The sequence below is a fragment of the Pseudorca crassidens genome, chromosome 7 (assembly GCF_039906515.1).
Source record: "Pseudorca crassidens isolate mPseCra1 chromosome 7, mPseCra1.hap1, whole genome shotgun sequence".
Classification (NCBI taxonomy): Eukaryota; Metazoa; Chordata; class Mammalia; order Artiodactyla; family Delphinidae; genus Pseudorca; species Pseudorca crassidens.
Genome location: NC_090302.1, coordinates 109,084,584 through 109,098,866, shown reverse-complemented (window position 1 = coordinate 109,098,866; position 14,283 = coordinate 109,084,584). Strand labels below are relative to the sequence as shown.

General features: G+C 40.3%; 1 protein-coding gene across 1 annotated transcript in view; it reads right to left on the bottom strand.

The window, feature by feature from the left end:
• The window catches only part of HPGD (15-hydroxyprostaglandin dehydrogenase), a 28,688-nt gene extending 20,219 nt beyond the window's left edge, over window positions 1–8,469 (bottom strand). Inside the window, exons 1-3 of the mRNA XM_067745338.1 lie at window positions 8,116–8,469; window positions 7,697–7,820; window positions 4,462–4,568 (exon numbers count right to left, since the gene is read on the bottom strand). Coding sequence (XP_067601439.1) covers window positions 4,462–4,568; window positions 7,697–7,820; window positions 8,116–8,208 — 324 coding nt within the window. The 5' untranslated portion in view covers window positions 8,209–8,469. The remainder of the gene's footprint in view (window positions 1–4,461; window positions 4,569–7,696; window positions 7,821–8,115) is intronic.
• Window positions 8,470–14,283: the final 5,814 nt, after the last annotated feature.

The following is a 14,283-nucleotide window of genomic DNA, read 5'->3' as shown; positions in this document are numbered from 1 at the left end:
CAGGTCTGAAACAAATCTTTTTTAAAATCCCCAACAATAGCCGTCTATTTTGTTTAATTTTTATTTGAATATACTAAAGGCGTCAATATAAGTTAGTCATATGTCCAAATTAGGTTGGAAGTCCCATCTGAGTGGGAATGAATTATTTAGGTTTATTAAAGCTTCAAAAAGTAAAATAAATACATTACCAAATGGTCTTACCAATATTCAGAGTTAAGTCTACCTCTGCCCAATGGCCAGACCAACCTTTGAGAGTTATACAAAGACTCATTCTTTCCTGAACATTCCCTGTGAGCCTGAGCAGCTATAAATAAGGCAGCTGTGGCTGACACACAGAGGAGCCTAGTGGAAACAAAAGACTGGGAAGAGGTTTACTGTATCTCTTGTGTGGGAAGAGCGGTGGGAGCTGCTGGCTGGAGAATAAAGAAAGGGCAAATTTGCTAAGGAGTAAAAGTGGAAGGACATATATACTGTTTGTCGTACACTGTTTGCAACACTGATGTGTTAGGAAACCATCCAAACATTGTACTGAAACACAAAAATGAATATCCACGTATGCAAAATATCATAGAATAGCAGTTTATTTTTCTAATACACTTTAATTGAACATCTGTGTATGCAAAACAACAATTTTCTGCCTTCAGAGAACTTACAGTAGAGTAGCATAAGTTATACATGTATAGAAATAATTCTAATAAAATTTAAAAACTGACATGCCTTATAAGGATGGTATAAACTATGTTGTATAAAATTTCAGAAGAGGGAAAGATACATGGTGAGGTCCTTTAAGCCGTTACTCTCTGACATGGACAAGAACATGGAAAAATATGCAAAAGACCACACAGGGAATTGTACAAGGAGGTAAATTACATCCAGAGCAGAGTTGAAAAAAATTATTATACAAACCACATACAAATATTTGCATTATACTAACAGAGATAATCAAGTTATAAGGATAATGATTGGTCAGACTCTAATCTACTTTTGCAATGGGTGTTGTAAGTAGGAGGGGAAGTAATTTGTTTTTAAGTTATATATGGGTAACAAAGGTTATAGCTTGTTCTTTTTATGTAATATTAAATAAATGTCATCAGTCCCTGGAGTTAAGCTAAGGAGTGGCCTTTGTCAGCAGAGTTCAAAGAAAAATAAAGGCCAGCTCCAGGAGAGTGAGTTGTAACCAAACAGGGCAAATAAAATTCCCGTCTTGCAGAATTTTCTATTTGCAGATAATGCAGGAACTTTCCACATTGGAGCAGGTGTTAATTCACCTGTATATTTATTATATTAAAGCAAACATGCCCTGTCTGCTGGATGAAGATAGATAATTCGAATCCTATTACCTCTGAGACAATCTCTTCACTATTTTCATGTTTCATTATATTAACTCTAATCACTGCACATGTTTTCTGACAGCTGATTTCTCAGAAGAAAGGCACAGTAGGTGCCCATTATGAATGCACTGAATATAGGAACTTTATACCCTAGGGACCTCTATCTATAAAATATCTGTAGTTTTACTGATGAAACTACAAATAGTAGCGATGTTCTAGGGAGAGAGCTGCTGTGTGATTTGTGCTTTTTCATTAGCATAGCTTGATTAAAAAAAAAGTCTTGTCACTTTATGTGGTTTTGGAGACGGGCATAAGTTTATAAAAACATGTTTTTAAAAATTCCTGCAGTTTCCAATTGGTTGCATATTCCAAAAAAAATTATTTTAAATCTGGCAACCAAAGGATGTAATGAAGTATGGTTCATAATAAGTCAGGGGTAACCACCAAAGATTGCATATAAAATGTATGGTTTTCTTACCAGCTGAAGAAAATTAAAGTGATCCAATGGAATTTAAGACAAGAATGGAAAAAGAACATAAACAGAAAGAAAATTTAGTGAACATAAAGCATGAACTAAAGTGGAAGGAATAAGTCCTAATAGAAGAGTAAAAATAAATATGAGTGACTTAAATTCACAAATATAAAAAGCATTTGTTTCTAGATGTGATTTGAAAACTAAGATCTCACATTATACTGTTAGCAAGAGACAAAATTCACATAAAAGGTTACTTTCATTTTCAAAATAAAGAAATAGAAAAAGATACGCCTAGGTAAATGTGAATCAAAAGAAAACATAAGGTACCAATATTATTTCTGGAAATATAAAACAAATCAAAAATCACAGGTTGCAAATGGGGCTACAACTTTAAAAAATCAAAGATCAGTAAATTATAATCACCAGCCACTTATGTAGAATTCACACTGACAGAATGACTGAAAGAGGTAGGCAAGTTGACATTTGTCATTTGAGATATGACTACATGCTATTCAGAAACGGACAGATCAAGGAGATAGAAGTAAGCAAAGGAATAGCTGACAGACAAACCAAATAGAAATACTTGAAGAAAAGAAAATTAGGGCTTCCCTGGTGGCGCAGCGGTTGAGAGTCTGCCTGCCAATGCAGGGGACATGGGTTCGAGCCCTGGTCTGGGGGGATCCCACGTGCCGTGGAGCAGCTGGGCCCGTGGGCCACAACTACTGAGCCTGTGCGTCTGGAGCCTGTGCTCCGCAGCGAGAGAGGCCGCAGCGGTGAGAGGCCCGCGCACCGCGATGAAGAGTGGCCCCCGCTTGCCACAACTGGAGAGGGCCCTCGCGCAGAGACGAAGACCCAACACAGCAAAAATAAATTAATTAATTAATAAACTCCTACCCCCAACATCTTCTTTAAAAAAAAAAAAAGAAAATTATAAGCTCTTATCATTTATAACAGAGAGACACAAATATAAAATTAGGTATTAACTAAGCAAATGCAATGGTATCTTAGACATGGATATACCATGACAAAGTAAGATTTAGCCAAGAGATGTAAGTATGGTTCACAGTATGAAAATGTTTCATTTTATTTCACTACATTATTAGCCTAAAGTAGAAGAAAATCATAGAATTATCTCAACTCAGGAACAGCAGTTGTCATGTCTCTAAACACACACACACACACACACACAGTTGTCATGTCTCTAAACACACACACACACACACACACACACACCAGAAAGATTTTGAGGGACACTTGACAAATAGGTTTTAAAGTTATTTTGAACTATAATGATATCCAGGAACACTTGAGACAAATTTTAGGAAGAACTGGAAGGAGAGTGTTTGTACTTTAAAATAGTACCTTTTGTTCTGGGTCAAAGGATTTTAGGCATCTGTCAAGCTTGTACCTTATCAAAGTGGTACTCACAGATTCAGCTTTCTTGTGAGTTAGGGTAATTCTCATTACTCCTATCAAGTTATTACAGTTAAGTCATTACTCATGAGAATGTCAATTCAAGTCAAACATTTATTGACTAAGCACTATCTTCAAGATACTGTGTTGATTACTGAGAGAAGAACAAAGAAAAACATCACATGGTTCCTGTTTTTAAGGAGTTGGATGTGGTGAAGTAGGGACCACTCCCTGTGCATTTATACACACACAGCTGCCCCTCTGTACATTACATGTGCCTGCTTTGCGAGACTAGTAAGAAAGACCTTACCAAAAACAGGGTGACCCCATGCCCCCGCCCAGCTCTGACATTTGGCTTTAGCTAAAGTTTGTTACTAAACCCCAATATCTTATGTCAAGTCTGTTTATAAAATAAGATAATCAGCAAGCTTATGATACAATGAATAAAACAAATTTTATTTCCTTATTCTACATGTTTACAATTCAAGGAAGAGCTAAGTAGTCATCAAACATTGTGGGAATTACACACACTCATGCACACACACACGCATGCACACACACACCGGCATTCAGGATAAAAATCTTAATAATTACAGAGTCCAACGGTCACTTTAGCCTTGTTGTCTGTTATAGTCCTGGAATTAAGATTTATTTTTTAAGTACATAAATTAAGCCAGGGGTTAGGAATTTTTTTTTCTATAAAGAGTCAGATGGTAAACATTTCAGGCATTGCACATCATAGGGCCTCTGTCACAATTATTCGATTCTACCACGGTAGCATGAAAGTAGCCAGAGATAACATGTAAATAAACGACCTTGGCTGTGTTCCAATGAAACTTTATAGAAACTGAAATTTGAATTTTGTATATTCATATATTTCTTTTTTTTTCTTATTTTTTCAACTGTTAAAACATGTAAAGCCCATTTTTAGCTTGCAGGTCACAAAAACAGGTGGCAGGCTCATTTGGCCTGAGGGCCGTAGTTTGCCAACTCCTAAGTTATACAGTAAACGATGGTTTTTTCTGATGTTTCCTTTTGATATTTTAAGACAGATTTATTTTCATAATTGAAAACCTCAAATGTCTTCCTATTTGTAAAAGGAGATGCTTTTTTCCCCAGCTTTTTATAACTTCCCTTTTTCTACATTGTAGGTCATTGTATTGTTTCCATGAAAAAAAACCTTTTTTCCTTTTAAAACATTTTAAGTAATTGTAGACCATGAACATGGCTAAGACGGCTTACCAAATTAATTTGCAGAGTTTTTTCCCAGTTTTTCTCATTATTCACTCCAGCATTATTCACCAAAATGTCCAGTTTTCCAAAGTGGTCTACAACTTTCCTAAAAGTATCTAATAAGAAAAAAAGAAAAAAGACATCATAGATACGTTCTTATTTTGCACAGACACATTTATGACAGTCTGTGCCCTGAAATGAGGTTTTAATTCATCCACGCTTCTCGTGAAAGTTATACTCTTAGACGGTGACTTCCTCCTGCCTTGCTTCTCAAGTGTGGTTTGTGAGCCAGCAGCATCAATTAGTATTACCTGGGAACCTGCTAGAAATGCAGAATCTGTGGCCACCACAGACCTATGGAATCGGAATCTTAACCATAATAAGATCTGCAGATGATTTGTATGCACATTAAAGTTCTGTAAGCAGTATCAGTGGTGTAAATTTTAGAGAACTGAGCAGCATATGCTAAGAGCTCTTAGAAGTCAGTCTGGGCAGCCAGCATCTCTGTCCCTAAGAAGTTACTGAAGCTCTGTGGCTTAGACTATGACAAGCATCCCTTTAAAAATAAGCCATATTTTCTTCATAAAGTGTCATATTAAACAGTTATGTATCCAGATCCATAATGATCATTTCAGTGCATTTGGATATCCTAGTAAGTCTATTTTTCATTCAGGTGATTTTATTTGATTATTGTAACTTCGATGTTTGCCTTTTCTTTTTCTATTTTGACAGCTTTGTATTGCAAGTTTGTATAACAACTGTGTTCAACTAAGGTCAAGTCTGTATAGATTCTGAGGTCTGAAGGTCCCTCATTACGTTGTCCAACCACATTTCCAGTCCTTGCCAGCCCTCCTTGACCAGTTAAAATTAGGCTTTACCCCTTGGTATTGAGAAACATTATTTCTCAAAGTAGCCTTTTACATAGTTCTATTGTTTCCCTGGGCCTTTTACCCCTGGTTCTAGTTCTATTACTTGAAACTATAGATAACAATTGTGGTTATTCTTCCAAATGATAGGAATGTGTTCTCGGGTCTTGGGTCCAACATATGGGTTCCTTGAAAAAAATAGATCCGCACAAACTTCATACTGATTGAAATAAAATTAAAGAATTATTAACAACCACCAGACATATTGAAGACGGCATGGACCAATTTGCCAAATGGATAAATTACTATGCAAGTTAGCTGCCAAAAATATTGCCAAGACTTTCTAATATGTACCCTTTACAGTACCTTTTACTGTACTGGAATGGAAAACGACAAAATATATAAAAACTGTTCATTTTTTCAAAGAATCTTTAAAATGCTTCTTAAGATCTCAAATTGATTCCAGAAAGGGTCCTCCAGTAGAAAAGATCTAAGGAATATTATTATTGTTAAATTTTGCATTTCATCTTAAATATATTCTACTCTTCAGAACTCCACATCCACCTTACAGGAAATTAGGTTGTCAAATATGGACGTCTACTTGCTTCTTTACTTTTCTTTCCTCTTTCGGTGTCCACTGTATTCCTTATACTCTGCCCTTACTGATGTATAACACACCAAATTATACATTGGTGTATTCTTCTTTATAGCACGCCACTGAATTTTGGGCTCAAGCAACTTACAGTCTATTAGTAACTCTTGCTGACATTTATATGCTGTGGTACTCTTTGTAATTTGCCTAAACTCTTCAGGTTGCATTTTTCATCTGTAAGTCATCTCCAAGAACTTTTTCACCTCTGTATTTTTATGATTTCAATGAAGTCTCTTTGGCCACATGTCTAAGCAGTTTTAAAAGTTGTAGGCAACATTAAATCCTGACACTGGAAGAGCCAATGCCATGTTTTCCTAAACTGCAAATAAACGCTGATGTCCAGACAACATGTGGATTTCTCACGACCAACATGCCTTCTGCTGGTCACTTACGTGTCTGGTTTCCTCCTTCACAATCACTTATCCTTAAGGAATGTGTTTACAGTCAAGGTACTAATTTTAAATACTGGGAAGCAAAACAATTAAGGTTAAATGTCACGTGTGAAACTACATAAATTCAGACAGAAATAGCTTTCAGATGATCTGTAGGGAATCTGTTCCCTGTTCCATCAGCATGGCTGTTGGGATTTGACATGACTTTATCCCTGATGAAAACTATCCTGTGCAATCAGCAAAACTTTATCCTCTAGCAACTAGCACTATGTTTACAGGTCTCTTCTACTCATGCTTGTAATCCATGTTATAGGTCTTTATAACATTTTCTGATTTTAATTATATAATTTCCTTTAAAACAATTTCCCTGAACAGCAGTTGGCTTCCTTCTAACATATAGCTCCATTTTCACTCTCTCACAGAACAGCCCAACATTTTCGAAAAAACACACATCGACGTTAAGAACAGAAGTACCAGAGTGACTTTTATGAAGATATTTTTGGTCCCTTGACTAAAGACGTGCCTAATAATTTACTTAGTCTTTCAAAAAAACTTTGTGAAATACAAATATTTTATTTTCCCATTTTCTCCCAGCAGAATATGTATGTTTTTCATATAGATCTATTGGGTTTCTATATGACCAAATCTGTTAATTGTCTACACCAATTCTGTCCCTGATATTTCACAACTAGATTGGTCTATTTTAAGTGAGTAGACGGAAACAGGAAAGCATTGAGGAAAGTCTGGTAGAAACTTTTCTTCTGCAATTCTAAGACTACAGTACAGCTATTATTGTTTTTAAAATATCATTTCATAGGGGAAACACCAGAGAGAGCATGTGGTTAAAAGTATCCAGTACGTCTGTGATGACAACCCTTGACCTTTCATTCTAGTCCATTCCAAAGAGAAACACTGCCACATTTGATTGTCATTGGACTCTGTGACTTCCAGCTTTCTGGGAGTTGTTTGCCATACTCGCCTAGCCTACTTTGTCTTTCCCAGTTCCATCTGCAGGTTCAATCATTTAATAATTACTGTAGCAGCACCGTCTTGGAATACACCAAGGAATCTTGATTACATTCTGTGCGGCCACATGACTAAAATAAAAGGATTTCTCAAGCATGCTTGGCTTTTCTTGCCCCTTAGCTTTTAGGGCTACTGAGACGTCAGAGGAAACGTAACAGTCCCAGCTATCTCTTGCAGCTCAGAGGTAGCTGCTCTCCAGGAGGTAGCCGGCCGCCCGCCCCAGGCTGGATCTCTGGCCGGGGGTTGCCTTCATGTTGCTGCTTACTCAAGGTACGCTCCGCGTGGATGGATGGATTCCCTGCCCTTACCTCTTAGTTGTTCCTGATCGGCCACATCGCACTGGATGAAGAGAGTCTTCTGAGGTTCAAACTGCTCATCCAGGGCAGCTTTACACTTTAAACCTGCTTCACGATTCCAATCGACAAGCGCTACCTACAGACAAGAGGAGAGGAATCGAGATCCTGCGCGGCTCTTGAAATAGACCAACAATAAAGAGACCACAGGACGCTCCTCTTTTGGACCTGAGATGGGGCAGTTTACAGTTCGGGATCTCTCCCGGAGCGTTCGAGGTCCGCTCGAGCGCGCCAGCCTGGGCAGCTCTGGAGACTGCACGGCGGGCACCGGGGGCTCAGCCTCGGTCGCTGCCCCCATCCCCCAGGGCCCCGGCTGGGGGAGCGGGTCGCGGGTGGGCCGGCGAGGTTCGCGCCGTGCGCCCTGCCTCGCTTACCTTGGCGCCCTTGAGCAGCAGCGCCTCGGCGGAGGCTCGGCCGATGCCCTGGGCCGCGCCGGTCACCAGCGCCACTTTGCCGTTCACGTGCATGTCGCCGCCTGCGCGCGGTGGGCGAGCTCGGCGTCTCCGCGCGGCCGCGGCTTTTAAGGACCCTGCGCGCTCGCGTGCTGCCCGTCCGCGTTCTCCTGCCAGTGGGCGGGGATGAAGCTGTCAAGCAGCGCCGGGCACCCACGATTGTGTCACCTGGCCCTGAGCGCTCCGGTTCCGCGATCTTTGCCTTCCTGACTCGCAGCCAAGCCCAGATCAGCGCCTCCCCTCTCCCTGTGGCTGCCTGACTGGCGGTGGGAGGCACCAAGCAGAAAGGGTGCTCCCCAAGAAGTGTTCCCTTCAGTGCGCTGAAGACCACCCCACAAAAGAATGGTGGAGGAGAGGCTTGAGAGCCTGGATTCCTCCTCTGCGCCCAGGTCCTCCCCTCTCCTCCCCCACCCCCCACCCCAAAGAAAAATAAAACCGGGAAAAAAACCCACAAACAAACCCAGCAAACTGTAAAGCACAATTTTAGGGATGTTGCTTTTTTGTCTAAGTTTTTGTCTGAATTCCCATCTCCTGGACATTGGGGTGGGGATGGAGGGAGCAGAGGTCACGAACACCGTTGTGGGTTTTGGGGGGGTTTTGTTTTTCTTTCTTAATTGTGTTTTGGACAAACCTGTATAGATATTGGAGATGAAAGGTGCACTGTGCTCCGAACAGAAACCCCTGGATCCTATCATTTCAAGGCTGGAACTCTTGAATCTTGGAAATAGGAGTCTTATTGGCACTTATGTTTCAGATCAGTATCAATCCTGGGTCATCCTGAGAGTGCCCAGCAAGAATTGTTATCACTGACTGCACGGGACTCCCAGACTCGCTGTCAGCCTGGTGGCGTGCTGGTTCAATGGTATGCTTGCTGGTTGAGTCATACTAGCTCTGGAGGCTCTGAGTTAAGTATGGGACAGAGGTTCCTGGTCCTCCAGGAATTTGAGCTTGAGCTGTGAACTGAGATGCATTCAGCCGGGATTATGCAGCTGACCTAGTCTGTCTGTCTGTCTGTCTTTCTCTCTCGCCCGCAGGCTTCAATTCTAATTCTGTAAGCTTAATACCTACTTGGCATTTATTTTCATGATCAAAGAAATTTAAGCACCTGGTGAGGTGGGGGTCAGGCAGAAAGCTTACACAGCAGAATGAATCCTTTGTGTACTTCTTTGTCACTGGCAGACGAGGTGACTGACAGGGCAGGAATGTTTGGGGAGGTTGTGTGAAACGTATGTTGTCAGTAAATCACTGAAACAAGTCTTCACGTTGAAAGAGAACAGCAGAGGATTCAAACAAACATAGGAAACCAAAGAAAACCCAACACCTCTAGGGGCACGCACAGAACATAGAAGGAGAAAAGGAACTGTTTTTCTTTATCAAGAAAGAACACCTTAAGAGCCAGAGAAGGAGCCTCTGGAGTGACCCAGGGACATGTTGGGAAAGCAAAGTGTTGCAGCACATATGGGGAAAGGAGTTTCAAGAATAAAGGAGTTGTTCCTAACACAAAGTACTCTGATAAGTGCAGGGAAGGAAGGATGAAGAAATACTTCGAATTTTTCCAGACAGTAGTCAACGTCAGTAAATTTAGATGGTACAGAAACCAAATGGCTGAAATTTAAGGAAAAAAATGATGAGAAGATGAACATTGCAGAGGCTCCAGACCAACATGATATGGAAAGCAGTAGATTGGACAGTAGTTGGAAAGATTAGTAAGCCAATAAGTTATTCCTTTAAGAAAGGAAGGGGACGGATTCAGGTTAAAAGGCTGCCAGTCACCGAGAGCAAAGCCGGAAACAGGAAGCAGTACGGGGGTGGGTGGGTGAACTGGAAGAGCATTGGCTGTGGATTCACACAAAGCTGGTTCGGGTCTTTTCTCTCTGCTCCTGCCCAGCTGTGGGATCTTGGGCAAGTCGCTTCCGCTCTGTGCCTCAGATTTCTTGCAACAATGAAATTACGTCTGGCACAAGATAATAACAATATTAGTTCAACTAATTACTGCTGGGTCCTTAACAAATAATACACATGAGATGGAGAAAAATGTGAGAAACAGGTTTATTAGCACAAAGGAGGACTGGGATCTACCCCCAACCCCTTTCCCTCCCGTTGGTTTCCATGGCCACTGCCTTTGTTCAGACCCTTATACTTTTTCCTGTGACAGCAGCAGCAGTTAGACTCCTGAATGATTTCCTTGCCCCCAGATTTCTTAGATCCAATTCGGTTTCCACACTCCTCCCAATAGAAGTTCTAAAACACTGATCTGATCGTGTTTAGACATTCTGATGTTTAAAACCCTTAAACTATCTCAACCCCAGGGCATGGCATAGGGGGCATGCCACTCCCCATATCTTTCTTGTAACCCCTCTTTACAGCCTGGGAAGCCACATCAGTTAAAACCTATCCCACTGTCCAGGCTCAGGCCTTTGCCATACAGTATCTGCTCACCTGAGTATAGTCCCCTCCTGCTTTCTTCACCTGTCTTCCCACTGAGCTGGAGAACTCTACAGTGGAAACACTTCTCACTCACATTATTGTAATTGCCTTCCTGTCCCTGAGTGCCTTCAAGCTGTGTCCTGAGCACCCATGGCAGGGTCTGTGCTTAATACATGTTGAATAAAGAAAAGAACAGATAAATATAAGATATGTGTTTGAGAGAAGATGGAAAATGGTGAAAATTCCCATATACTGTGATTACCTTTTTATATAACTTAAAAGTAAGACTGGAAAAAATACGTGGGTATGGCGGTTTGGAAGAAGAACGTTTTGATATTTTATATTAAATGTACATTTTGATTTTAAAATATCTAAAGGATATTATGTATAGTATATTTGAAAACCAAAAGAAGCACTCTTTACCCAATAAACAAATTCCCCATTCCTCTGTGGTTTTTTGATAAACATTTCTCATCTTCCGTGCTCATAACATTATTTAATTTCATTTACATTAACTCTATAATTCTATCGTCAATGTAATTTGTGTAATTAAAAACATAATTCTTAGCTAAAACTAGGTTAAATCTGAAACAAACCATCATTCATATAATTTTGTGAAAGCATTCCTATTTATAGGTTATGTTTTATTTAGTTTGTTGTACAAAGTTCTCTTAAAATAAAAACAAAAATTAATTAACAGTCTAATTAAAAGGGATTATTTTTATCCCACCCCTAGAGGGGTGGGATAGGGAGAGTGAGAGGGAGACGCAAGAGGGAGGAGATATGGGGATATATGTTTATGTATAGCTGATTCACTTTGTTATACAGCAGAAACTAACACACCATTGTAAAGCAATTATACTCCAATAAAGATGTTTAAAAAAAAAGGGATTATTTTTCCTTTGATGCAATTGCAGGTGTTTGATATTTACTCAGGGACAGTCATCCCGTAAAGGCTAAAAGCACAGCCTCTGAAATCCAGCTTTACCGCCTACTGGCTGTGTGACCTTGGGCAAGTGACATAACTTCTCTGAATCTCAGCTTCCTCATCAGGAAAATGAGGATGATGATAGTACCTATTTCATAAAGTCGTTGCAAAGACTATACCGAATTAAATAAATACTACATATGTAATTGAATTTGTTATTCACTACCAAACTGTGAGGTGGTTATTATTGTGGTCATTTTACAGATGAGGAGAACAGGTTTGGGGAGGTTAGGGGATTTGGCCAAGGTCACTTATCTAGAAAATAGAAGGAGCTGGCTTTGACTCCAAGTGTGGCTGACTCCTGAGTGGTACTCCTTCTTCTTCTTTTTCTTAAATTAAACTCTTTATTTTTTGAGATAATTGTAGCTGAGCAGTACTTTTCGCCATGATTGAATAGTGATTTCTTTAAGAAACACAAGTTAAAAACAGACTTAAATTCAAGTTAAAATTCAAATCAGAATTCCTTGATCACATTATATTTTCACACACACACTAGTGCTTGTAGCTCAGCCCTGGCTTGTTAAGACAGGCCAGTCTCCACTTGATTTTCCTTTGTCCTGTGCCCAGGGGTGAGCACAGACATCCCAAAATGTACCTAGTCACAGGCCCCAGCTTGTGAGGGCCCCAGTCTATCAGGTGACTGATCTACCTGTGACAGATCAGTCACCTGATAGATAAAAGCTTGTTTAATTTTTAAACAATCACATATAAAGAAACACAGAAATAGGCTTTTTCCTTATTGAAACCAAGAAGCCCTGTTGACATACGGCAGTTTCTGCTAACACCAGGGTCAAGGATTCTTGTCTCGGCTTTGCCTCTGCAAGCTACAGCAGAGGAGCTGACCACTTTGGGATATCTACTATGTTCTCATTCTTCTGCATGTTATCTCACTGAATCCCTTTTCCAATCCTGCAAAGTAAATATTACTCCCCGCGTTTTACAGATGAAGAAACTGAGGCTCATGGAAGACAAGTAATCTCTCCCAAGGTCAGACTTTGAGATTTTAGCAACACACCTGGATTCAAACCCAAGCCTCTGCTCCTTCCAGCAAACTCAGCTCTTCGATAGATGTGCGTTCAAATGCCGTCCCCACCTTTGTGCTGATGGTATGATCTTGGGCTGGTTACTCAATGTCTATGGCCCAAAGTGCCCTGGACTGTTAGGTGCAGAGTAAACTGGCATTCTGTGAAGCACCCATTACAGGACCTGCCATGCATACTTTGACCAATGAATCCTTGTTATTAGGTTCTTCCTTGATGTTCATATTTATTTCTGGATTTAGAGATAAAAGACAGGTAAAAATGGAAAAACAATGCTGATGAGGGTAAACTTTCGGCTCCAGAATACAGGTGAGATGTTTCTAACCTTTCATAGCGTACTAGTCTGCTCCAGCTGCCATAACAAAATAGCATAGACTCGGTGGCTTAAACATCAGATATTTATTTCACTCAGCTCTGGAAGGTGGAAGTCTAAGATCAAGGCGTTGGCAGGTTTGGTTTCTTCTGAGGCACTCTCCTTGGCTTGCCAAATGTGGGCAAAAAATTTAAATAGGTGGCTGTATTTGAGTTTGTATATCTTTATTGCTAGTGTAGTTGGATATTTTTCCTATGTTTACTGGTCACTTTTTTTTATTCTATGAATTGTCAGCTCCTTCACCGTATCCATTTCTGATCATAGTTTAAATATTTTTATTTTATGTGATAGTTACAAAGATTATGAAATTATATTTTAGAAATGCACTCTGAAGAGGTTATGCATTAAGTGACAGGGTGTTTGGAATTGTAAGTAAAATAACCCCGTAACGTGGTGGACACCAGTGAAGCAAGAATGGCCGTGAGATGCAGTGAGGACTAAGCCTTCATAGCACATTCCTGGCTATTTGTATGGACGTGTGACTATCCACTCCATGTGAATATCCTCCAAAAGCTAGGATATGTCCTTGTACCAATAATTTTATTAGTCACTAAGGATGGATTAAAAAGGCCAGAGGACACCTTTGGTGTCAAGGGTTTAAGCATGTATCAAAACATCAAATTGTACGTTTAAAATTTGCAACTTGAGGGCTTCCCTGGTGGTGCAGTGGTTGAGAGTCCGCCTGCCGATGCAGGGGACACGGGTTCATGCCCCGGTCCGGGAAGATCCCACATGCCGCGGAGCGGCTGCGCCCGTGAGCCATGGCCATTGAGCCTGCGCGTCCGGAGCCTGTGCTCCGCAACGGGAGAGGCCACAACAGTGAGAGGCCCGCTTACCGAAAAAAAAAAAAAAGCAGCTTTATTTGTAATAGCCCCAAAATGGAAACAGCCCCAGTGTCCATTAACAGCTGAATAGATAAACAAGTACTGGTGTATCCATACAGTGGAATACTACTCAGCAATAAAGATAATGAACTATTCACAAAAATAGTGTTTATGAATCTTAAAATAATTATGAAGCATGAAGGAAACCAGGATTTTTTTTTAAAAGCAAACATGTTATGATTCCAGTCATGTGAAATTCTAGAAAATACAAACTAATTTACTGTCAAAGTAAATCAGTGGTTTCCCTGAGGGTCAGTGAGGGCAGGGAGAGATTACTAAAGGGCACAGGGTGAATATAGGGGTGATGAAAGTGTTCATTAGAATGGTTACAATGGTTTCATGGGTTTATATGTACATCATACAAATCCAATTGTACAC